The 24,626-nt window shown below is 27.7% G+C and overlaps 2 protein-coding genes across 5 annotated transcripts; one reads left to right on the top strand and one right to left on the bottom strand.

The window, feature by feature from the left end:
• Positions 1-1,676: 1,676 nt before the first annotated feature.
• On the bottom strand, positions 1,677-24,626 carry LOC107454815 (syntaxin 5). Of its 4 annotated transcripts, none has more exons than XM_071181208.1 (9): positions 24,459-24,626; positions 15,045-15,261; positions 13,087-13,172; positions 11,523-11,578; positions 9,562-9,674; positions 9,397-9,471; positions 6,527-6,583; positions 5,373-5,570; positions 1,677-2,229 (listed from the first exon to the last, which is right to left on the bottom strand). In XM_071181208.1, the coding sequence occupies exons 2-9, from the start codon at positions 15,225-15,227 to the stop codon at positions 1,948-1,950; spliced, it is 1,050 nt and encodes a 349-aa protein (XP_071037309.1). In that variant the 5' UTR covers positions 15,228-15,261; positions 24,459-24,626; the 3' UTR covers positions 1,677-1,947. The 4 variants fall into 4 exon arrangements, with proteins under 4 accessions (XP_071037309.1, XP_015927610.1, XP_015927615.1 ...); XM_016072124.3 differs by lacking the exon at positions 24,459-24,626 and adding an exon at positions 23,935-24,169; XM_016072129.3 differs by lacking the exon at positions 24,459-24,626 and adding an exon at positions 23,786-23,943.
• Positions 18,361-20,280, top strand: LOC139425625 (uncharacterized). The gene has a single exon (XM_071181019.1). It carries the CDS (start codon positions 18,361-18,363, stop codon positions 20,278-20,280), a length of 1,920 nt encoding a protein of 639 aa, XP_071037120.1.

Raw genomic sequence — 24,626 nt, 5'->3', positions numbered from 1 at the left:
TTTTTTTAATGAACCAATTATTAAAACAGTATTACAAACACAATAAATAAGACCAATTTCTCAATGTCTAATTTCCAATCGACTGATTCTTTTTGGCTATTCTTAAATAAATAATTACCAAAAATTATTTGTTGCTTGGTATTATCTTTGGATAAACGCTTTAACAATCGTGCACAACAAGTAAAATTAATATTAGGGGTCCAAACTTTGGACTGCATTCTTGACCAAACTATTGGATCTTTACCCTTCATATTTTTTTTTCTTTTTTTGAAAATCAGGAATCCAAATCCTTAGAAAAAAGATATCAGTAAGAAAACTTTTGTTTCTGATTTCGTAACTTGAAACATTATCTGCACTATAGTTTGTCTAAAGTAAGAACTCTAAGTAAGTTAGTCTAAGTAAAGTAAGAAAGTATATATTTTTTATTATTATATTTTAAATGTTAGCTAAAAAAAAGGATACTTATTATAAAAAATACTTTAAGAAAGCAAACAAAATTGCTCTATGAATTTGTATTTGGGTATTTGCATTGAAATTCATAAATTTTTGGTATAAAAAGTTTTTCTTTCTAGACTAGACCATTTATTAAAATGAAAAATAAAATAAAAATTCGAAAAATATGAATAAAAATTCTCCTAGTTTAAATTTCTTCGTACTTTTAATTGAAAAATGATATAGATTACGTAGATTTAATTTGAAGAAAAAAAATTCATCCACTATATCTTAATTCCTGTGGATTCATTCATATACCTTTGGCTGCAATACTTGTTTATTAGTCTTTATTATTCTCTGCTATAACTGTGTTTTTTTATTTATTCAGAATTTAAGTTCTTAAAATTAAATTTTTTCCTTCCTTTATTATATAAGAAAGTAATCGCAAAATTACCTTATTACACAAAGTTTTACAATAAACATATTTAGTTACAGTTTTAAAATTTTACTCCAAATAAGTTGAACATTTACTTTTAAAACATATTTTATCTAAAACTGTGTCCAGCTAACATATGCAATTAAAATAATAAATAAAAATGCAAATTAACTATTTGAAGTCATATAGTAATATTAGGAATAAACTTTTCGCATTATAAAAAATTTTTAGAGAAAATTATTTGAATTTTTAATATCAACCAAAAATTAAATAAGTATGTATCTAAAAACCAACAAGGACATAGTATCAAAATTTTTAAATGGAACAAAATAAATATACTTAGTACAATAGCTCTCACATTTTACAATTTACTAAAAACATATGACATTTACTTGAATAATTGCAAGTTTTTTTTTTTATATCTTCCTTTTATTTTTTAAAGCTATAAAAATCTTCAGGACTCTTATGAAATTCAGAATACATAAAATTATATGGTATGCTAATAAAAGCTAACATTTTAATTTTAAATCCTTGAGAAGGATAGATACAGCTATTCTTCAAAAAAATATTTTATTAAATACTAATCATATTTACCAATTAGGGTGGCAGTACTAAAATTCATTCTTTATAAATCATGCATGTTGAATTTAAAATTATAGTCTTTGCTAATTATCTTAATGTAAATTGCACTATTTCATTCGCATGTTGAAATGAAATTCAAAAGTATGTACAATTTCATAAAAATGGAGAAAAATGCCAATTTTGTACATAAAAAACTTACATAAACAAAATTAAAAGTCTCACTAAGTCAAATAGATTTAAAACTTTAATTTTTCTTTCACTTACAGATTCAAATGCAGTAAATTCAAATCACAAATTTAAATAACCATAAATAACAGTTGAATTTTGATATAAAATTTGTTCATATATACATATTTTACATATAGGAATGTTTTAATATACATAATATTCACATAATGCCTAAAGAGTTTAAAAAATAAACTACTTATATATGACAAATGTAAAATAATTTACACTTTCATGCGAGCTTTCAATTTTTAAAAATAGCTATCAAAACTTCAAGCAAGAAATACTACAAATATTATAAAAAATATTATTAAGACAGCAAATATTTTCAACATAAGCCATCGATTTGAAGTGACAGATTCAAAGTATTTAAGGATTTCTGAATGGGCTGCCTCAACGTTGAGGTAAGACTGTTCAACATTGGAATCAATCCTCATCACTTGCTCTTCTTGTTCTTTGACCATGTGAGCCAGCTGTTGAAATATGCTCCCCAACTCTACAATTGTAGCTTCAATATTCTGCATGGTATCGGCACGACTTTGAATGTAGGAATCCTAAAACAAACAAGATATGTCACAGGTATGCTTACAGTTCTTGAGTTCCAATGGAAAAAAAATCAAGTTTATAAAATTTAATGAAAGAAACAATATAAAAGAAAATAATACAACTTAAAAAAATGACAGCATAATTATTGGTTGAGTATAAAATATAGTTACAAAAATCAAATATAGTTTAGAAATGATAAACTTGGGATTACAGTTAAATTGACTTCAAAAATAATCTTGAACAATCTACTTTCAAATTAAAAGCTTATAAAAACGGGCTAGATAAGTCATAGAAATTGCCAAACAAAAGCACATATAAATTGGCCATCCTAATTTCGAAAACAGAGGAGCACAGTACATTGTTATCTTAGACCAAAAAAAAAAAACTAGCTTAATTTAAGGCTAATATATTTTAAAAGATGACTTAAATAGCAATATTAAATTATACTTAAAACACTTTTTTTAAAAAAATTTCAAATGGACTCAGATTTAGAAATCTTAGTCAAAAATTGCTAGTCCTTTGGATTAATTTGCTTTCAAGCTTACAGAATTCTTAAAGTTTCACAAAGTATGTTCCTGTTCAAATAAACTCATAGAGTCATAATCACTCTAGTGAGTGTTGTAAGATGTCTTTTGTCCTAATAATGAAGTCTCGTGATAAGTGGGCATTCAGAAGGAGAAATTCTCCACTTTCTATTTCCCTTACTTATTTCAATAGAAGAAAAATCAATTGCTGAACTTTAATGAAAAATATGATATTGTGGTGCATTTTGGTGCAAAGAAAACTTTGCTTAAGGAGGACCTTATACATTTCAAGTTATTTATCGATTTCATGAATTGCGATTGCATTTTACTTTATAAATGAACTTTTAGCACATTCTACTTTTCTTCAAAATATATTAATTCTGGTTATTGCATTTTATTCATTCTAAACATGCAAGAAAATAATCTAATTGTGAAGTAATGATTATATAACATAATTATTATTTAAATATATATTTTTTAAATTTTAGTCCTAAAATCTACCAGGAAAAATTTTAGAGACCTTTTTTTCTGATGCATTTATTTACATTGTATTTATTTATTTTTTACTCTTTCTAATGCATTAGAAAGAATAAATTCTTCAATATTATTCAATGGTTTCAGGACCTTCCTTTTAATTAGTTTAGATGATGAAATACGTTTGCTCAAAAAGAAGAGAGTCTATAAAAGATTACAAAACTATTCAATAATAAGGGCAAATTTTTTTAACCTTTGATGAAATTATTAAATTTTTATTAACTGAAATCATCAAATCTTTTTTTTTAATTGCAATAATTACAAGGGGGGGGATGAAAATACTAGAAGTAGTATTAATACCCATTAACTTTCTCATCACAGGTGTAAAGTTAAACAAAATCTGAAAGTTTAAATGAGGGAAGTGAATTGTATTAGGTAACGCAATGTGCAACTTTTATTTTATTTTTAACTTTCTTGATACGTCTAAAACAATTTCTTGTAAATATTTTTGAACATTTCAAATACCTGTAAAGACATCTATGATTTTACATAATGTGCTTGACCAATTGTAAAATCTATAGTGGTTAAGTTTAAATGCATTTTTTATGTACTTCAATATTGATACATCAATAAAAAAATAATTGTACAGTGTCGTTATAAAATAACTTCAGATGTTACTAAAAACTACCGAATCGAATTGTAATGAATTTTATCAAGATACATTTTTATTGTGTTTAAAAATTACAATTTTCTTAATTTTGTAAAAATGTGAATAATTTTGCACAAATAACATAATTATCACAAAATTGGAGTTTTAAAATAATTTTATAATTTTGCAAGGTCTTGTCTAAAAGTGATCCAATATTTTACTGTTCTACAAATCTTAACATCTATGAAGCTCTAGACTGAAGCCCTTGCTTTCAAAAGAACAAAAAATAAATATACACAATAAAAGTCTAGGGGGACACTGATGTTGGGGCAAGGAGATTGGGAGAAATATTACAGTTCAACCTACTACATATTACAGCTCTATGGATAAACTAGAAAGGTTTTTCTTTCACACTTATTTTAATAAAACTTCTATATACAGTGAATTCGCGATAACTCGAATCTGATGGGACTGACGAAAAACTTCGACATATCGGAAGTTCGACTTACCGTTAGTTTCGGTTTTGGACTTTCAAAATATTGTCGGATTATTAAGTTAATGCTTATTATTTTCAAATCTGCCAATTGCTTACAATATTTAAGATCATTTTTCTGACAAGCCATTTTCGATAAGACTGTTTGAAGCACTTTATGATACCCTGGTCCATCGGCTGCAACTTTGCTGTTGTGTTTGGCGGGAGAAACTGCAAGTTTACTGCTTTCACATTAAGTAGATCACAATGTGCTGTGCATTTATCCATAAAGAGTATCACTTTTTTTTTTAGCGAAGAATTTCTGATCCAATTTTCTTACATAGTCTTCAAATAAAACTGATGTCATCCAAAACTTTTTGTTAGACTTGTAATCCAAAGGATACGTTTTTACATTCTTGAAACATCGGGGATTTCGGTATTTTCCGATAACAAGTAAGGGCAATTTCTCTGTCCCAGACGCATTTCCTCCAACTAGGACAGTCAAACGTTCCTTGCTCATTTTACCCCCTGAGCAGTTTTCATCCTTAAGCATCATAGTCTTATTTGGAAGACATTTAAAAATTAAACCCATTTCATCAATATTGAAAACATCATTTTAACTGTATCCTTGAAGTAAATTTGGTGACGTTTCATTTAACCACTGTTCACATACTTCAACAGGGACAGCTTTAGCTTCTCCATGAAGAGTGCGTGAGACATTGTGTGTGTGTTGCAAAGGAAGGGGCAAGATATCAGCTCCTAGGTTTTTTTTTCTTGCTTTAAAAGATCTCCAAAAAATCGAGTTAAAGGGAGTAAAATTCGAGTAATAGAGAATAATTAACATGAAATTGAAGATAAAAGGCTCGGGACCTCATAAAAAAATGGAGTTATAGTAATATTCGAGTTATCGTACTTCGAGTTATAGCGAATTGACTGTATAGCATTTAGAAAGTAAAAAACACTACTGTAAAATTGGCAAAGCCTGTAGAACCAGCTTTTCAGCTCTAACAATGCAAAGAAAAACAAATTCACCTGTTCATCAATGAGTTGCATCTGCTGTTGAAAGTGATCTTGAGCACTACCCATGTTAATTGACACATCACCTCTACTTGCATGGTCATCGGACAAAAGAACACTTCCACTGTGACCAGATATTGCAGAGGCTGGGAGGGTAGCTGACACACCACCTTCAGTAAACTGATCTCGACGGTTCTTTTGATGTTTCAGATTCTACATTTAAACAATAGTCATTGAATGCATTTTATTAAATGCGAAATCTTTAACATTACTACAATTTTTATCTCACCCTTAATAATTAGTAGAGGGGCAATTCATTTTAAAAACTATCAAGGATAATTATAGATATGTTCCAAAAATAGAAATTTCAAAATTTATTATACTCAGTAAATAATCAGTTGGATAATATTTTGTTTTAATATAAATCTATAATTAAGAAAAATATGGGAATTTTTTTAAATTTCATCTTCAGGAAAAATTAGCATCTTTTATTATTTGTGTTACAATTATTATATGTTACCACCATTTATTGGTGAAAAGAAATGCAGGTTCTTGAGTGCTTCAAGATAATTTACTTTGATGAAATTTTAAAATATACTAAAAAGTAGAATAAGTTTTTTTTTTCTTTTTTAATTAAATTAAAAAGATAGCTAAGATAATTTTTTTAACATAATTTTAAATTTATACTTGAACCATGAGATACCAAAACATATTTAATAGGCTAAAATGCAAAAAAAATTAACATTTTAAAATATTAGAAAAGTTTATATAATTAATTACAACAAACAATCTAATTTTAAAATTTGGTACTATTTTATTTTTAAAAAACAATTTTCAGTATATGAGCAGGTCTAAATTATCATAGGCACTATTTGCAGTTGAAATATTCAAATGGAAAAGAAAAACATGGGAAAATTAAATTCAAACATTAAGCATTCAGAAAAATTGTTTTATATTTATTTTCTGAAAACAAAATTAGATGAATAATTATTTTGTTCTTGCATCATTAAAAAATTTAAAACTTAGCAATGCCAAAATAAATTTAAATGCTTTGTAAATAAAATTACCTCTCTTTTTTAACCTTTTCGTTAAAAATAGTCTTTAACATTAAAAAAAAAAACATTATATTGATGTAAACATTAAGTATGATACAAGAAAATGAAACTAACCTCTGTTCGCACTTCAAGAACTTCCTTGAAATCATTCGACATAGAGGCAAGTTTAGACTGGAAAAAGGAATTTTTATATCTTTAATATAACAAAAACAATAAATCAGCTGAAAATGACATTTTTATTGAAATATAAAATGAACAACCATTTGATTGAATTATATACATACAGTGAAATTAGCTTACAAATAGAATGAATGCAATCACTCATTAGGCCAAGTTAAACAAAATTATACAAAAAAATGTCCTATAAATATAATACTAGTGATCTAACATTACAAAAAATGTAAATATATATAGATATATATAAAAATGGGAAAAAATGATTAAGAAAATGCAAATATAAACAGATATAAATATATACTGAGCCCCTTTTCCATTAACCATTTTTAATATTATCAGTATCAAATGACTTTCCTTTAGTGCTCACATAGCTGTTATTAATAGTTTTTATTTTGTAATTATATTACTATTTTAACATACACACTTAAGATACGCGGAGTGTCAAGCAAATTTATCATAGAACCAATTTATAAAAGCTTTTTTAATTATCATTAAAAGCTTTTTTAAGTTCCTTTATTTTTTAATAGTGTTGAAACTATAGAATAACCTAAAATATTTCTTCTGTAAGTATAAACAGTCCTTAATTATTTATCATATCATGAAATTTTGATTTTTTCTTTCATAGCTGACGAAAATTTAGCATTCATCACTGTACTTATCTATTCCTTCCCATTTATCACCAAGAATAGATGGTTTTTAAGAAACTGAAATTCCTTAGAATATTTTGCATTAATAATTAGACAATAAAACTTTTTTTTTCTCAGCCATAACTTTCATCATAAGTGAATGAAAAATAATTATTGAACATAAACAATCAAAATTAAATTTTAAAAGTAAGGTTCTCCATCCACATAATCAAAACAAAAACAATTAAAACATGAAGTTGAGTTGAACATATGAGGCTAACTCCTGTGCAGGAAATGCTTAAGCCCTGTCTACATAAACAATAGCCGGATGACATTTATCAGCTCAAGGTTGTTTTCACTGCTAGTTTTTATGCATTCATTCTTAGTCTTTAAAAAGAAAATCTACACATACATGTCCATTTTATTTTATTTTATAACCGTCTTTGAACAGCCGACCCAATTCCATGGGTTTACGACTACTTACGTTCAACTCCGTAGCCTTGTAATTTTGAACCAATCCAGAAGACAAGAAAACTCCTGGATCAGTACCCCCAGAGGTATTGATTTGTTGTGGGAACATGGAGGACTTTGAGACTCGACAGATTTAACGTGCATCAGTCACCATTTACTACACGGGGAGTCTTCGGCCGGCGAGGATCGAACACACAACCTCTTGGATATAGGCCCAGCGCCCTACCGACCAGGCTATCCCGGCCCATACATATCCATTGCTGATATCAGATACTAGACCTAATTGGTTAAGATTCATAGCAAGACAGATAATGACAGACCACACATTCTTACTCCTTACATCTGCATGCAATTTTTTAACTTAGTTTGGGTTTTAAGATTCTTTTCAAGGGAATGAAATTCTTAAAAATAACAGTAAACAAACCTTAATTCCAAACAAGCGGTCAAATACCTTTTTGCTGAAAGCATCGATAAATCTCTTTTCAAGAGTTTAATAAAACAATGCTCGTTAAATCTGAATTATGCAGGCAACAACAAAGTTATATATAGGGTTTTTATGAAACCATTTATCACTTTTTTAAAAAACTAATATTTCATAAAGGAAAAATAAAATTTTCTGAGAAAACAATGAAATAAATTAAAAATGCATTAGTTAATTTTACAATTCTAACTTTAACACAGTTTCTGTTAGGAAATGAGAAAGCAAAAGCTAACATTAGAAAACAAAAACAGTCAAACTTTTTTTGTTCCTAAAACTATTTTAGCGAAAATGAATAAGTCTTGAGCAATAAAATTGCTAGCAAACATTGGAGTCCACTGTAACCTTCAATGACAAATGAAATCATACATTACAAGATTTTAGTAAGCTGTATGAACTGCTAATTAAAAATAAACTTCATCGAAACTTACTCAAAATAAGGAATTTGCTATTTTCCATAAATTAGGCCTATGTTCTTCTTTAATTTCATTACAAAATAATATACAATTTTCTTGTATTATTTATTTTTATTTCAGTAATTTAGTTTTATTTAATTTTCAATGATTACGATTCATCAAAAAGATTTGGCTTGAATTAGGGACATGTACTAAAACTTTTACACAAAAAATGTATAGACTGACAAAATAACAATTGTAGCAAAAATTATATATTTTTTTTAATCATTTACTTAAAAAAAATTGTTTTCAAATCTATAGTTAGATTAATAGTTTTATAGAAATAGTACAATAATGTTTTGAAATAACTCAAATAAAACATAATTTTGCTTTTTTTATTATTACAAGTAGACCAGATAAAACTGATGAACTCAACCAGATAAAGCAGTATAAAATTTGGTAACTAAAAATAAATTTAGTTCAGATATCTAGAAATGTGGCAATATTCTAATATTGAAATTAATTCAAGCATCAAACCACATTTTTGACTTGTTATTATAATTACTACTAATATAACTCAAAATAATATTTTTTATAATGTTCCACTTCTTTTCCCAATGATTTTCATTTTAGCAATTAATATATTATAACTGTTTTTGATTCAATCCAAGTAAGTATAAGAAAAAAAGTAGAACACTTATTTTAGATGTTTTAAACCATACAAAAAAGGTAGCATACATTATTTTTAATTACCACATAAAATTATTATTTCATTAATATTTTGATTAACATTGAAAAAATTAAAAGGTAAAAACATGATATTAAAAAAAAATGTACCTGCAACGCAATAACAACAGAGTTACTATGAGATTGCATATGTTTCCCATTATTATAATTTCGACCTTTTGATACCTGAAAAATTTGAAATTAAAAACCATATTAAAATAACAATTTATACCAGAATAAATTAAAAAAATATGTATAATAAAAAAAATAACTAACCTCTTGCAACTGAGCTATTTGCTTATTTAAATTGTTTATATCTTGTTTTATGATGTAAGTTAATTCTTGAATTTCAAGGGGTCTATCATCAAAAAGGGTCTTTTTCTTTGCCACTGTTGAAAATAAATGAAATAAGCATCAAAATGTTTTTAACAAACAAATAAAACATACAAAAATTTATAATCATTATTTTGTAAAAGCCATGGCATTCCATTACTAAAACTAGCTATAATTTTGGTTAAAGTACTTAAAAAACAATTCATAAATGCCCAACTATCAGTTGCGATGATATCTTGCTCCGAGTTTACTAAAATCTATAGAAATTAATTTTCATTCTATCTTTTAGCACGACCCTTCATTTATTTATAGCTTTTTTAATTTATGAAACAGTAAAAATCACAAGATTTGCTTGTTCGCTTTCTAAAATCTAATGCCTTGCAACACACTATTGGTACATAAATTACAATACTTGTTTTATGACTACAACTGTTTAAACAACTACAATATTTGTTTAATATTTTTTTTTTATCACACAGTAATAGAAATTGTTTAACATATGTATATCAATAAATAAAAATAATTGTAAATCTGAAAAGTTTCTGTTGAATCTTGATTTACCAATTGAATTATGTAAATGTTCATTTTAAAAACAAGATTATTCTAATTTTGAATTCATCTTAATGAATTGAGAAACTTTATCATAAATTATCACTTAACTTACTACAGTTGAAATACTTCCTAGTGTTTTGTATCGATCTGACAGTTCTAAATATAGCATCAGAATAGTTAACCAACAAGAGCAAAAAGAAAGAGAATTAAAATTTTTATTTTATTTTTTTTAAATGGAAGAACAGTAAAAAGACTGTGTACAGCAAAAAGTTTGTTTTTTTTATAAATTTTTTGTCAAATATTACTGATCATTACACAGAAACGAATGAGTTGCATATTAAGTTCAAATCTAAATAAACTCAAAACTATCACAATACATAAATTAATTTTTTTATAGCCTAGAAATCATGCCAACAGAGAGTAGTGCTAAAACAATGCTTATCTAGATGTCAACCAACTAATTATAATGTAACAAATGTAATGTTACAGACTATGCATAGCAATTAAGTACTTAAAAAATACAACGAAATTGAAATTAATTTGCTCTTATTTATACAAAATAATGAAATGCCTTACATTTCAAATATTGGTACATTGTAGAAAAATGATAAGGTAAAAATATAAAAATTTTAGGGCGAAAAAATCCTTACATACGGCAAAAAATTTCATGTGCAAGACTCTAGATATTTGCAAAATCTAGAACACATGTGGCCAGAGTAATGTATTATAGACGTTAAATATAACAATGCACATTGGCTTGAAAGCAATGAATTGATATAGACTGTTTGGTAACAACTTATTTCATGCCTTTATTAGAGTGGTCAGGAAGGCAACTGTTAAAATTATATAAGAGAACATACAATATATACATAAACAAAGATCAATTAATTCATTTAAACAGAACAACTTACAGTTTAACACAGATTCAATAAATTAGAAAAATAGCTTTAATTTTGCTTCGCTATAAAATGAAATATCCAATTAAAGAACTTGGCATAAATTTTAAAAAATCAATTTTACGTTGCATAAAAAACATTAGAATTTTTTTTTTCCATTGAAAATTTTCTTATTTGAAGAAGTGACAAAGTAAATTGTTATTCTGTTTTACAGCCTAGTCTACCATAACAGGCTCTTAAAGGTTTACAATTAAAATGGAAAATAATTATTTAAAACATTTATCCATAAAGCTCTTAAATCATGTAAGAGAATAAAAGAACTTAAGAACAAACAAAACAAAAAAAAGTAAATAATATTAACAATGAGAATGCTTAAAATTTTCAAAATGAAAATGAAAAAAAAACATTATTTTTTTTTAAACATGACGTAAAAATATAGTAGAAAATGAAACTCACACAATGTTAGCTTTTCAAGCTTTGTAAATGTACTACTAATATCTTTTCCTATCTGCCTGAAAATGAAAGACAAAACATCAAAAATATAACAAAAGCAAAACTAAGTCAGAGTTTTCAAAAGAAAAATAACAGATAATACTTTTAGTAAATACATTCCTTAACATATCCATTTTTTTATTTTAAAATTATTTAAAACACAAGTTTATACAGAAATAATGATGGAAAAAAAAACTTGTTAGAGTTATAATAATATGCCTAGTTGTTTTCTTAATTAGACAAATATTAAAATTATTAAGATTGTTTATAATAAATTAAAATAGAATTCTGATATAAAACATGTTAAAATATAAACTTATTAAATTTGACACTGTCTTTTTTCATGTTACAAAACTAAATTGTTTAATTAATATAAAATAAATTTAGATATAAGGTCATATTTAAAATTTTAATACATCTAATAAAAAACACTGCAAACATTTTCCGTAAATTAGGAACATGCATTTATGTTATTATTTTCAGGATAAATATTTGGGCCTAAAGATATATACAGGTGAGAATAATTTGTTATTCATAGTGAGGGAAATGAATGTTAATTTTTTTCTTCTTAATTTTATTTTACTAACAGAAAAACAGCAACAACAAAAAAGGTTTTCAATTTTTAAAACAAAAATAGTTAAAAAAATTATGAAATTGACTTGAGATAGTATAATTTTATAAATATTAGCAGTGCAAAACTCAGGGTCAGTATAAAGTAATCCAATTACAATTCTTCAAATTTTGCTTTTCCACTTGACTTTCAGAAGATAAATTTGAATGTTTTAGATCGTACCAAATATGTGTAAAAACTTTCTCTAGCAATGTAAAGTAAAAAATAATTTTTGATTATTCTTTAATAAATCTATTCAAAATCAAACAAAAAAAATGTTTAAAAATACGCTGCCAAATATTTAATAAAGGGGCCAAATATAGAATAGTGGCGGAATATTCGTTACACCATTAAAAGTGGTAATTAATACTTGTTAATGCATGACTCAACTACTACTTATAATAATATACAATTACTGTGATTTCATTTGTAACAATTACACTGCCCAATGTGTAATTTAGCTGAAATGATTGAACCTCATCTAGATTTTTTAGTTAATATTTTATGTGAACATCAAGAATCTAACAAGACTTGTATTTAATTATTATTTTTAAATTTGAAATTTTTAAAGGATTGTGCGAAACAAATTCAGAATACAGAAACAAAAACTTGTATTTACATAATATGAAACAGTTTCACTTCATCCTTAAAGTTCAACACAGTTTAAACTTGAAGTAAAAAAGAAATACATTTTATTTTTCTACATCAACCAAAACACATATGAAACAAAAAAAATCTAAAAAGAAACCAAGAAAAATGATACAGAATAGCAATTTAGAAGGAATATCAATTAACGGTTGAAAGAAAAATACTATTAAAAAGCTAAAGAGAAAAAAAACTATGAAACCAAATTATATATTATATAAAAAGTTTATATTTAAAAACAGAAACTATACAAATAAAATAGTTGCAACTTACTTGGCGACTTGCATGAAATGATTCCACTCTGAGCTACCTTTGAAAGACCTTCCTCTTTTAGATGAAGGTTGAAATCCATTTTCTCTCTGCAATAGTAAACACATCATGCAAAATCAAATTTATAAATAAAAAAAGATGGAGTAATTTGAATGATTAAAGATAGTGCATAGCTGCTAACTTGTTAAAAACAAAAATAGGAACACAAAACATGATATTCATTTTGAACTAACACAATGTATTAACATGCAAATACAACAATACATCAAATGCATAAATTTATATCTCTTTCAAAATTTCAGATATGCAATAAAAAAGAATGATAATCACTAGAGCCCGGATTTTAATGACCTAAAAAATTGCACCAAATGCCCTTAAAAAGTGCAAAAAATGCCTTATGACATGACTCAAATAAAGTAAAAATATTGAACTAAAACAATGTTTTACTCTTTAAAATTGTTATGAGTCATTTCAAAAAATATAAAGCAATGCAATACTTGTTCTATGTTCATTAAAGTTTGAAAAATATGTTTTATATCCTAAAATAACAACAAAAAAAAGGAAAATGTATTGACTCCACAACATTTTCATTTTGTATAGAAATTTTAATGAATATAACAACTTCCATCTCATAATGTTACTAAATATCAGAATTACATTGGATTATTAAATGATTTTTGATATTTTGAAATGTAAACGAGCGTTTTTATACCTGGAGAAACTTCTTTCAACGTCTACTGATGTTATTGGTGCATACTTGAAAAAGACGGTCTCACTTACTGACAATTCTTCTTCAATTTGAAAAGACGTTGCTTCACCTGTTAATATCATAGAAATTTTCTTCATTGCTTGGAAGCCAGTGTTCTTCTCCAAAACTTTGTTCAATTTAGCTGCTACACTTTGTGCTATCTTTCCCCTTGCTTTTTGCAACACTTGACTCACTATGTCAATATAATTTATTGCATCGCAAAGTTCCAATTCTTGTTTCTCCAAGCTTGTAATTGTCAAGGACACAATAGCAAAGTTAGACTTGGTAAATAAGTTCCCTTTGATTTTATCAGAGGCCAACACGTTTTGCGCTATCTTAATTGATGCAGCATCTTCTGAATCAAGACAAATTATAAGACAAATCTTGCATTTCATGTAATAAAATGCCCCAAAAAATAATAATAAAAATTAGAAAAAATTAACAAAAAACTTAAAAAATGCGTTAAAATGCAAAATATGCCCCAGAATTTAAATAAAATGCCCTATAAATCTAAAAAAATGCTCTAAAGGACAAAAAATGACCAAAAATGCAAATGTCATCAAAATCCGGGCCTTAATAATCACATTTGTTTAGTAGACAAAAAATTAATTAAGGAACAATTATAAAAACTCTAGTATACAATTTAAAAACTCTAGCTTTATCCATTTGGACAATGGTACACAAGTAGCAGATTTAGTTTTTTTTCCCCTTTAAAAAAAATAAACAAAAAAATAAAAATATCAGTGGTAAATTATTGTTGATAACAAGGCTCAGTTATACTAGATTAATTAGCAATGTATCCCAATTCAAGGAACATCTGAAATCAGCTTTGATCTTTTTGACCAAACTATTCACAATCCAAATTATTGTGGGGAAATTTCAATATCTCCAACATTACATGCAATGAAAGCCTCTTGTATTTTATCTCCCCAATTTGATTTATTACTGGAAAAAAAAAGAGTTAAAGAACAGTAAAGTGTTGCATCAATTCAATTATCATAAAATTGACATTTTTTGGTATTACACTGGAAGTTATATTCTCACAGTTTAAAAATCTTTTCATATTGTTCTATTTTTTTCATAACTGTTAGTTTGCTTAAATAAAATAGATGACTTTTACACACTTTAAGAAGTAATACTATGTGGCAACATTTATATGTAATGTTACAAAATAATAAAAAAGGGAGAAAAAAAAAATTGAATTAATACAAACCATGCGGCCTTCTTTATTTTTAATGATGGAGCAGAACTCTCCAGTCCTGTCCCTGCAAGTCATTTCTATCTTGAGTAAGCTTTGGTGAGTATTTATTGGAGAGACTTCACAAATATTCTGAGAAAAATCTAATTGAAAATCTTTTTCTCTGTCAGAATTAGTTCTCCTTCGCAAGGTGCTCATTTGAAACTAAAAGTTGCATAGGCACAACAAGGAACTGAAAGTTTTTAAAAAAAGAAGTTAATGAAACATCAGAAAATAGGGTCAGTGGGTATAAAATCAAGCATTTTCTAAAAAACCTTAATTTACTGAACATTTTGAGGCATTTTATATAAATTGGATTCATATAGAATAAATATGAAGATATATAAATGAGAAGGTAAAAATTAATATCTATAGCAAGGTTGGCAAGTTTTGTGAGGTGGTTAAAACCACTGGTAGAAACCGGTTAAAACTGGTTTCTGCCACATTTGTGGCAGAAATTCCGAAAATGACATAAAAGTAAGTACTGAGATTGACATACAATGGATAATTCATAGAAAATACAATTAAATGTTAAACAAAGTACAATTTATTTACAAAATTATCACCATTCAAAATCAAATATTACATTGTCTGCACTCTGCATTAATCTATAACAAAAGACAAGTTTTGATGCAGTTTCTAAACCTAAACAATTTCTCAATTTGATATGCACGAACAAGAAATTTGAGAAGATTCTCTCAAGTCCAGCAGAACTAGCAGGCATTGCCATCAAGGAACAAGCAAGATTTGTGAAATTTTCATCCATTGCATATTTTTTAAAACTGGACCGCCATGTAGCAGCTGGTGTAGTTGTCAAAACTTGACTGGAAAAATAAGCTTCAGGAAATGAGGCCGATTTGTTTAATTTGTTTTGTGGGGCTGATTTGTTATAAAAAATTGATATACTGCACTCCTTATATTTAATATAAACAAAATATATATTTACAAACAATGAATTAAAAAGTTTGTTAGTTATATGGAGTTACATTTTTCAGTTTACTTAAACAAAATGGCATTGAGCAATTAGAGTAGGGAACCGATTATCAGGAACGATCGAGACCATCGCTATTCCGGATAACTGATTTTTCCGGTTTTCTGAATCGCTACAAAAAGCTGTTTTTTTATTGTTAAACCCAAGTAAAAAAATAAAAAATTTGAAAATAATCTTAAAAAGAAAACAAATTGATGAAGTAATACACTAATGATTATTTCCAAAATGATGGTAAGGTAAAAATCAATCAAATCTTTCAAAAAAGAAAGAAAAATCCTAAAATCTTATGAGGGAAAAAAAATTTAAAAAATGGCGGGAAAATTTATGGAATTTCGTTTCAGCTTTTTTTTTTCCGGTTTTCTGATTTCCGGATAACGGGTTCTGTACTGTACTAGAACTAATGTAGGCATTTTTTTTAGTTTCTGCCACTAGCATGGCAAAGTCCAGTTTCTGCCGGCAAAAAGCCAACCCTGATCTATAGTGACAATTTAAAGTGTATGTAAACTATAGTGGCAACTATTTAAAGCTGGCATTTTTTATTCAATTAAGGAAATTGCTTTGCTTTCCAAGAAAAAACTGCCACATGAAGGCAGAAACTAGCATGAAAACTCGTCTATAATTTTAAATATGCTCACTAAGTTTTACCATTATGCTATTTTTATAATTGTATACTATGTTTGTTATATTATTTCCTCCCTATCATTAGCCTCCTTTAAAAACAAAATTTAAAAAAATGTTTTTAGTGTCAAAATTTCTATGCAAGGCTATAATAAAACAGGTAAATTATTTTTTTGTTACTTCTTTATAAAATATAGAATAGATAATTTCTAAGGCAAACACACAAGTAAAAAAAATATCTGTATCATACGACACTTAGCTAAGTCAAACAATATACCCATTTTACCGCACCTCAGAAAACAATCCATAATAAATATAATTTTTAAATTTATTCTTTAAATTTCTATATAGATCTGTTCTTTAGATATCCCTCTAACAGAATGAACTAAAATTATTAGTCTTAGCCAGTTTTTAATGATATTAGAAAAAAGTTTATCAACAGCTTAAACTGAGTACTGCATAAATTGATTATAAAAAGATAGTTTGTAAGCATTAAATTTTTTATCTGTTTGTAAAATTGAGATAAAAATTATTGCTCCAATCCCAGTAAATGACCTTAAAAATATTTCACAAATTATCTCAATTTAAAAGGATAAAATTGATGTTTTTTAACATATAGGGTGACCTGGGGCAATTCACGATCACTCTGTTTCTGGGGTAAATAATGATCACCTAAGTTTTATTTAAAAAAAAAATTTTTTTTTTCAATTTAGGACATGGAGAAGAATCCTTGTACACTTTACTTAAGTATAACTACATTTATTTAATAACAGTTTTTTGTTTAATCTAAGAAAATAAATATCTTTTAAATTGCTTTCCTTATTTTTCACTTCAAAGATGGGTTTCAAAATGTGCACATTTCTGCAAAGATCCCCCTCCCTCTCTTAATAATAAATATTTTGAGTTACTTTCTTTTTCTTTTATATAAAAATAGTGTAAGCTTTTGATTAGTTACTTCACATGTACTGTAAACATTATAATTAATTATAGGAAACTATATCAATTGTTGCCCCCTACAGATGGGGTAATTATTGATCACTGGGGTAATTCTTGATCATGGTCATTTTTTCTTATAAATAGTATAAAAAATAGTTAATAAATATAATTGTGTAACGTATCAAGCTATATTAAGAAACAATTCTTTGTTTTATTTTTAAAAAAACATTTATTTCACACCACAAGTACATTAAATTACCTGCAATGGGTTAATAATAATCCTTCAATAAAATATAGTAAATCCCATAAACTTAAAAGACTAAGAGCTACTCTCCAAAATATCAACAACTCTCTGTTGTTTTAAAAATTGTTATTCTAATTTTATTGTCTGCTTTTTTAAAATTTATCTTTTTATGTGTTTATTTTATTTTATTCATGCTTTTTTGCCAACCGATTATTTTTCATTATTTTTAGACTTTATTATTGCCTTTACTTAAATGACAGTTCAAATTTATTAAGTGGAACAACTATAAAATATATTTCAACTGTAACCACAAAATTTGTTTTTAACTGTACGCAAGACAAATGTGTTCTAATTTGTCTTAACTTACTTCTATCTTAATTTTATTAATTACATTTTTAGAATATTTTTTTAGTTTATAAATTAGCTAAATAAATATGGTGAGAAATTATAAGACTAAAAAGGATACTAAGCTTCTAGAAAGCAAAATTAATGATTGTTTTTTAATGATTGAAAATGAAAATTTCAGTGTGAGAGCTGCTGCCAGAGCTGTTGATATACCTTACTCCACTTTACACTGTCGCTTAATGAAATTAAAAAATCCAGCAAAAGTAACCCATGTAGGAACTCTTTCTTATATTCCTGCAGAACATGAGAATGAGTTGGCTGCTTGCCTAAAATGTATGGCACGATGGGGATTTCCTGTAACTCGAAAAGAAATTAAAGTAATTGTTTATGATTTTGTAATAAAAAATAAGGAGGGTACAACAGCATTAGCTGTGCATTTGCAAAAATATTGTCACTTCAAAGATGATATGCCTGGAGAGGACTGGATAAGTTCATTTATGCATAAGCATAATTTGTCAGCAAAAAAACCAAGTATTTTGGAAAGATCAAGATTTGTGGCCTCTTCAAACCCGTTTATAATTTATGAATTTTATGATTTGCTTGAAAAAGAGCTTTCTTCTCTGAATATAAAGAACAAGCCTTCACATATTTATAACTTGGATGAGACAGCTATGTTTTTAGACCCATCTAAGACAAAGGCTGTCGGAGAAAAAGGATCAAAATTGGCAAGAGCAACCGCAACCTCCGGAAGGGAAGCAGTGACAGTAATGGCATGCGTCAATGCTGTTGGAGAAAGACACCCTCCTCTCATAATCTTCAGCGGAAAAAAACTGCAAAGTACATGGAAAACTTCAAAAGTTGACAAAAATTTGACTTTGGCTGTTAGTGAAACTGGGTGGATGACTGCAGACATTTTTGACAGTTGGTTCATTATTTTTTGTGAGCAAGTGAAAACTCGTCCTCTGCTAATTATTTATGATGGCCACAAGACGCACATGTCCATGAATGTCATAGCTAAAGCCCGAAGTGAGAAAATTTCAATTTTAAAACTACCAGCACATACCACTGACATTTTACAACCCCTTGACAAATGCTGCTTTCGACCCTTAAAAATGAAATGGGATAAAAGACTTACAGAAGTACAACACTTATCAGGAGCAACACGAATCAGTAAAAGTTGTTTTATTGAACTCGTTGATGAAATCTGGCCTGTCACGCTTACATCAGCAAATATCAAATCTGGTTTCCGTTCCACTGGAATATTTCCAATTGATAGAACAAAATATCCAACAGACAGATTTTGTAGTCAGATGCTCAGCTCTTACACCCTCCAAAATTCCCCTGCAAAGAGATTACTACCACTGGCAGTTGATGCTCAGCCAAACCAGTGCAGATTTTCATTGAATAATGCCATTGCCTTGCCTTCGGAAGGTATTTCAGGGTCTTCAGGAAATTCTACACCAATTGTATCATCTGCTTCACAATCCTTCGAAGAACTATTATGCAATCTTTTAAGAAGAACACCGAAAAATGCTCGTTCTGAGACAAGGAGAAAGATAGAAACCAATGCAGCAGTGATTACAAGTAATGAATTTTTAGAATTGGTGGAGAAAAGAGAACAAGAAGTGAAAAGAAAAGGAGATATTCATAAATATAAGAAATCTGGAAAAAAGCAAAAAGTTGATAAGCAGGATCTAGAGAAAGAGGACATGATAGAATCAAATGCTGGCCAAATAAATAGAAATACTCCATTAGATGAAGCTAGATTATTGCTAACAAATATTCACAAGAATATTTTACTACACAGTTATTATGCTGTGTACTATGATAATGATCCTGTATATATTGGCAAAGCAATAAATAGAGAGGATGACATAATCGAAATGAAATTTTTGGAAAGAGGCGCAGGTAACTTCAGGTGGCCCAAACGCGACAAAATTGAAAAAGTTGATGTGAAATATATTTTTTATGGTCCCATATCCTTAACTGGAACAGATCCATTTACAGTTGATAATACAGCAGTAAGCAGTGCATATAAATGCTACAAAAAATTTTGCAAAGATTTTTGGAAAATTTAAAGTGTTAATCTTTATTCTTGTTTCTAAATAAATAGTTTTATTAGCTACTTAAACTGTCTTTTTGGTTTATTTATTTGATCTTGATGTCTTATTTGTTAATTACCACTGTATAATTATTTTTAAACTGCCCCTTTACTGTAAAAACTGGTGATCAGTAATTACCCCAGAAGTGATCAGGAATTACCCCAGAAATGATCAAGACCAGGGGTAATTCCTGATCACTAAAAATTTTAAATTCTAATTAGATTTTCAAACAAAAGAAGGTAGCATAGGACTGATCTCATATAGCCTCAAACTTCCAGTAAATATTAAAATTCTATTTTGAATAGTTTTTCCACAAGATAGATGTTTGCATTTTTTGATCAAGAATTACCCCAGGTCACCCTACCTACTTTACCCCACCTGATCCTATCTTAAAACAAACATTAATTATTTTTAGAAATTATTAACCCCTTAACTGCCGCGGGCGTATATATACGTCTCGGCCAGACGATGCGTTAACTGCCGCAGGCGTATATATACGCTTTTCCGAAGTACGATGCTTTGCATTGCTCTGCTATAAATAGAACTACACCCCCTACTTCAGAATGCAGTAAAATGGCCTTGAAAGTATTTGCTTTGCGAATGTATTACTAATTTCGGAGGAGGGGGAATGGGAAAAGGATGTTATGGAAAAGTGATATCGTATTAATCGCTTGTATTTATTTGAGTAAGGTCGGGTTTATTCTTTTTTCGCTTTTGTTTCCCGTATGTATTTGGCGCTTTTTATTCTTTCCATCAACGTCTTCAAAGAAAAATGCATCGCGAAAATGTGCTGTTTGTTCAAGAAAAAAAATTCGTCGTGAATCCCGCTATCAGTGCGATGAATGTGATGTTGGTTTATGTGTCCAACCATGTTTCAGGATTTATCATACAACAGCTAAGTTTTAACATCTTTTATATTGTATTTTTATTATTTAATTTAAATTTTGTATTTTCTTTCTTTCCTTTTTCTTGTCTTGTAAAATTAAACTGTTTTTAAATTGCAAAGCGTGCATCATTTTCCCCCACCAAAACACCGTGTAAGAAAGTGCACTTGAGCGAAAAACGGTGGCACTGGGGAGTGAATCACGTTAATTTTGCTCGGCAGTTAAGGGGTTAAAATTATAATTAAGACTAGTTGTTTCTCATCTAACATTTACTTTACTATTGAAATGTTTATAAGTTGTGAAAAAATTAATTTTTATTTGTATTTATTAAAATATTAATATACTATCTTTGCTAGCAATGGAAAAAATATCTTCTGAAACTGTGGAAAACCTGTTGTAGAATTCTTAGCAAAACTGCATAAATTACAATACCAGTGGTACAATGCGTCGAAAGAAAACCATAATAATCAACCCATAATAATTTTCAATCGAATGATCGGATCTTCACATTCTAGGAATCAATATTAATGGTTCAAGGGATTGACCTCAAATATGTTAATTAATAAGAGCAGACTATATTTTAAGTTATGAAATCAGACAAAAAACATACTTTCTCACAATAAATATACCTTTTTTTTTTAACGGATTTGGATTTTTGACTTCCAAAATGTAGGGGACAGCTGCAATCTGGGAAATATGGTTCAAATAGTTTGGTCAGAAGAGTGCTCCAAAATATGGACCCTGTAACCTTAATTTTATTTTACAGATATTTCACTATATCTCGAGAACTTTTTAAGCGAATTGAAAAATTTTTGCTCATAATTATAAAACTCGTCTACCTAAAGATAATTCTAAAAAAAAAAATTAAATTTAATAAATATTTATTTTTATTATTTTATTTAGAAGTCGAAAAATTTTGAATTACAAGTAGGCAATCTTTTAGAAATATAATTTTAAAGTATCCAATTACACAGCAAAATACAAAATTTATGCAAAATCGATTGAATAGTTCCTGGGAAATTGAATTTTAGAAAGTCATAGATTAAAGATCTGATCATTAGATCAAAAGTTATTCAGGGTGGTCTGTTTTCACATTATACATATTAAATAAACATCACTTGCATTAGTGTCAATAATAATACGAAGATTTTTATGGTTCCCCAAAACAAATAAGTATCTTTTTCCATCTTCATAACTTTTTTTTAATACTTCAATTAATACCTATTGCCAACATTAACTAAGCATCATTGTCGTCAATGATAGTATAATGATATCTTACAGTTCTTCCAGACATATAAATAGGATCTTTACTCCATTGTTTTTGCTCTCTAGTACATAACCTATTGCTTTTATTTCAATATGCATTTATAACCTAAAATAAGCATCATTGGTGTCAATAACATGATTTTTTTATACTTCTCTTAAAGGAATTAGTAATACAGAAATATTTCTTTCTATTACTGTTGATTTTGAATAAATAATTTTTAGTAACACATTTTAAAAGATATATAATAAAAATAGAAAAATCATGTGATTTCAGACAACTTTAAAAGTATGAACCTGGTGACATAGACCACACTTGCTACCACGTAATATTGTTCATTGAATTTATTTGACATAGCTAATATAAAATTAAATATTAAAATATGTGCAATAAACTATTTTTGTTGACTAAATAGAGATATAAGCAATCAATTATCACTGATGTTATCGTTAAACTATGTGAAAAATTGTCTCATTGACAGAAGAATTTAAAACAAAGGCTAAGGAACTTAACCAATCAGAAAATTCCATTTCGTTTTTTTTTTTTGGTTTCCCCGCTCAAAGGGTTCATTGTAGAATGTTCTAATGTCAACGTTGGCCTTCCTTGTGCATAGAACTATCTGTATATGCCAAATTTCATCAATTTCGGTAGGATGGTTTAGATGTCTTTAAAGGGCACGCAGACCGACCTTTATTTTTATAAATATAGACTAATATCATACATATACTTGTTAAATATCAAAAAATTCATTTATAATGCATGAAAACCATTATCGAGAATTAATATAAACAAAATCATTTAAGTTATATTTTAATTTAAAGCCACACAATGTTGCAGGAAGTTTTAATACTATTGCACACGTATTGATTGCCTATATTATAAAAAAATCAAGATATTAGGAAAACAAAATCACTTTGCCAACATAATTACAGTACCATCACTAACTTTTCTCCAACTGTCAGCTAATCTTTCTGTTTGAATAGGTTTATAACCTCACATTTAGTTGAATCTGTTAGGTTAAAACAGTATTCATAAGATATTGACCTGAGTATATTTCCTCCTCTTAAATCTTTTTTAATTCCGAACGTGGCATTCGATGTAAAAAGACACATAAGCCTTTACGTCATAGGCAAACACTCGCTTTTTTTTAAACTATAATAAAACAAAAATCTCTTTGACGGAATTGCATAGAATGTAATTCCCAGGAACAAAAGGCAAATTAGAATATATAATAATAATATGCATTAATAATATATAACAAAATATATATCAATTTGAAGTACACACAACAAAAAAGAAATAACTGTAATTTAAATAAGGATATTAGCAATACAATATTAAAGATCAACTGCAGGTAAGTTTATGATGCAACGGACATGTAAGATGCAAATTCATGCACTTCAAAATTAAAGTGCAAGAAACAACTACATTTATAAAAATATAAAGATTAAAAATTAAAATTAGAACAAAACATTCTTATACCTTAAATATAATCACTTTTTCAGTAAGCAAACAAAAAGTAATGTAAGCAAACGTCATTATTCTATCTTTGGATACAGTTAAGGAAGAAAACAAAATGTCTACTTTTTAAAATTTTAAATTTTCCAAAAGAAATCACAACATAACGTTTAGACAGTGCATGAATGCGATTATATAAATACAAATGACACAATAACTTTCTTGTCAGAGTAAATAATCATTTTTTTTAAATTAGTTAGATCAGAAAAGAACTTAGGTCTATTTTTACTAATGTAGTGAGTAAGTGATTTANTTTCGAGTGACTGTAGATCAGAAAAGAACTTAGGTCTATTTTTACTAATGTAGTAAGTAAGTGATTTAGCACTTGAGCATGTAAAGTGTATGCGCGCATTTACGTAAACATATAAGTGTTTTGAATGTTTCATTGGTTGAATGGAACCAATCACGATAAGTCGGGACTTCGTATAATAGTTTAAATAGTTTCGGTTTTCTTTCTCATTTTGTAGAAGTTGTTGTAGTTTATTTACCTCGCTCTAGAGCTGCACCGAAGACATGTCATCGCAATTTTGATCCTCTGCAGAGGGGTTGGCACCTCCGCTTCTACAGCCCGACGACCTGCGTGCGAAGTCGAGCACTTAACGGTGGAACAGTTTAACGAGGACCAATTCCGCACACCCTCATTCCCCTCGTAGACT

Source organism: Parasteatoda tepidariorum, chromosome 5 (genome assembly GCF_043381705.1).
Source record: "Parasteatoda tepidariorum isolate YZ-2023 chromosome 5, CAS_Ptep_4.0, whole genome shotgun sequence".
Lineage (NCBI taxonomy): Eukaryota > Metazoa > Arthropoda > Arachnida > Araneae > Theridiidae > Parasteatoda > Parasteatoda tepidariorum.
Note: the sequence above shows the minus strand (reverse complement) of the source record. Positions and strands in the feature narration are given on the sequence as shown.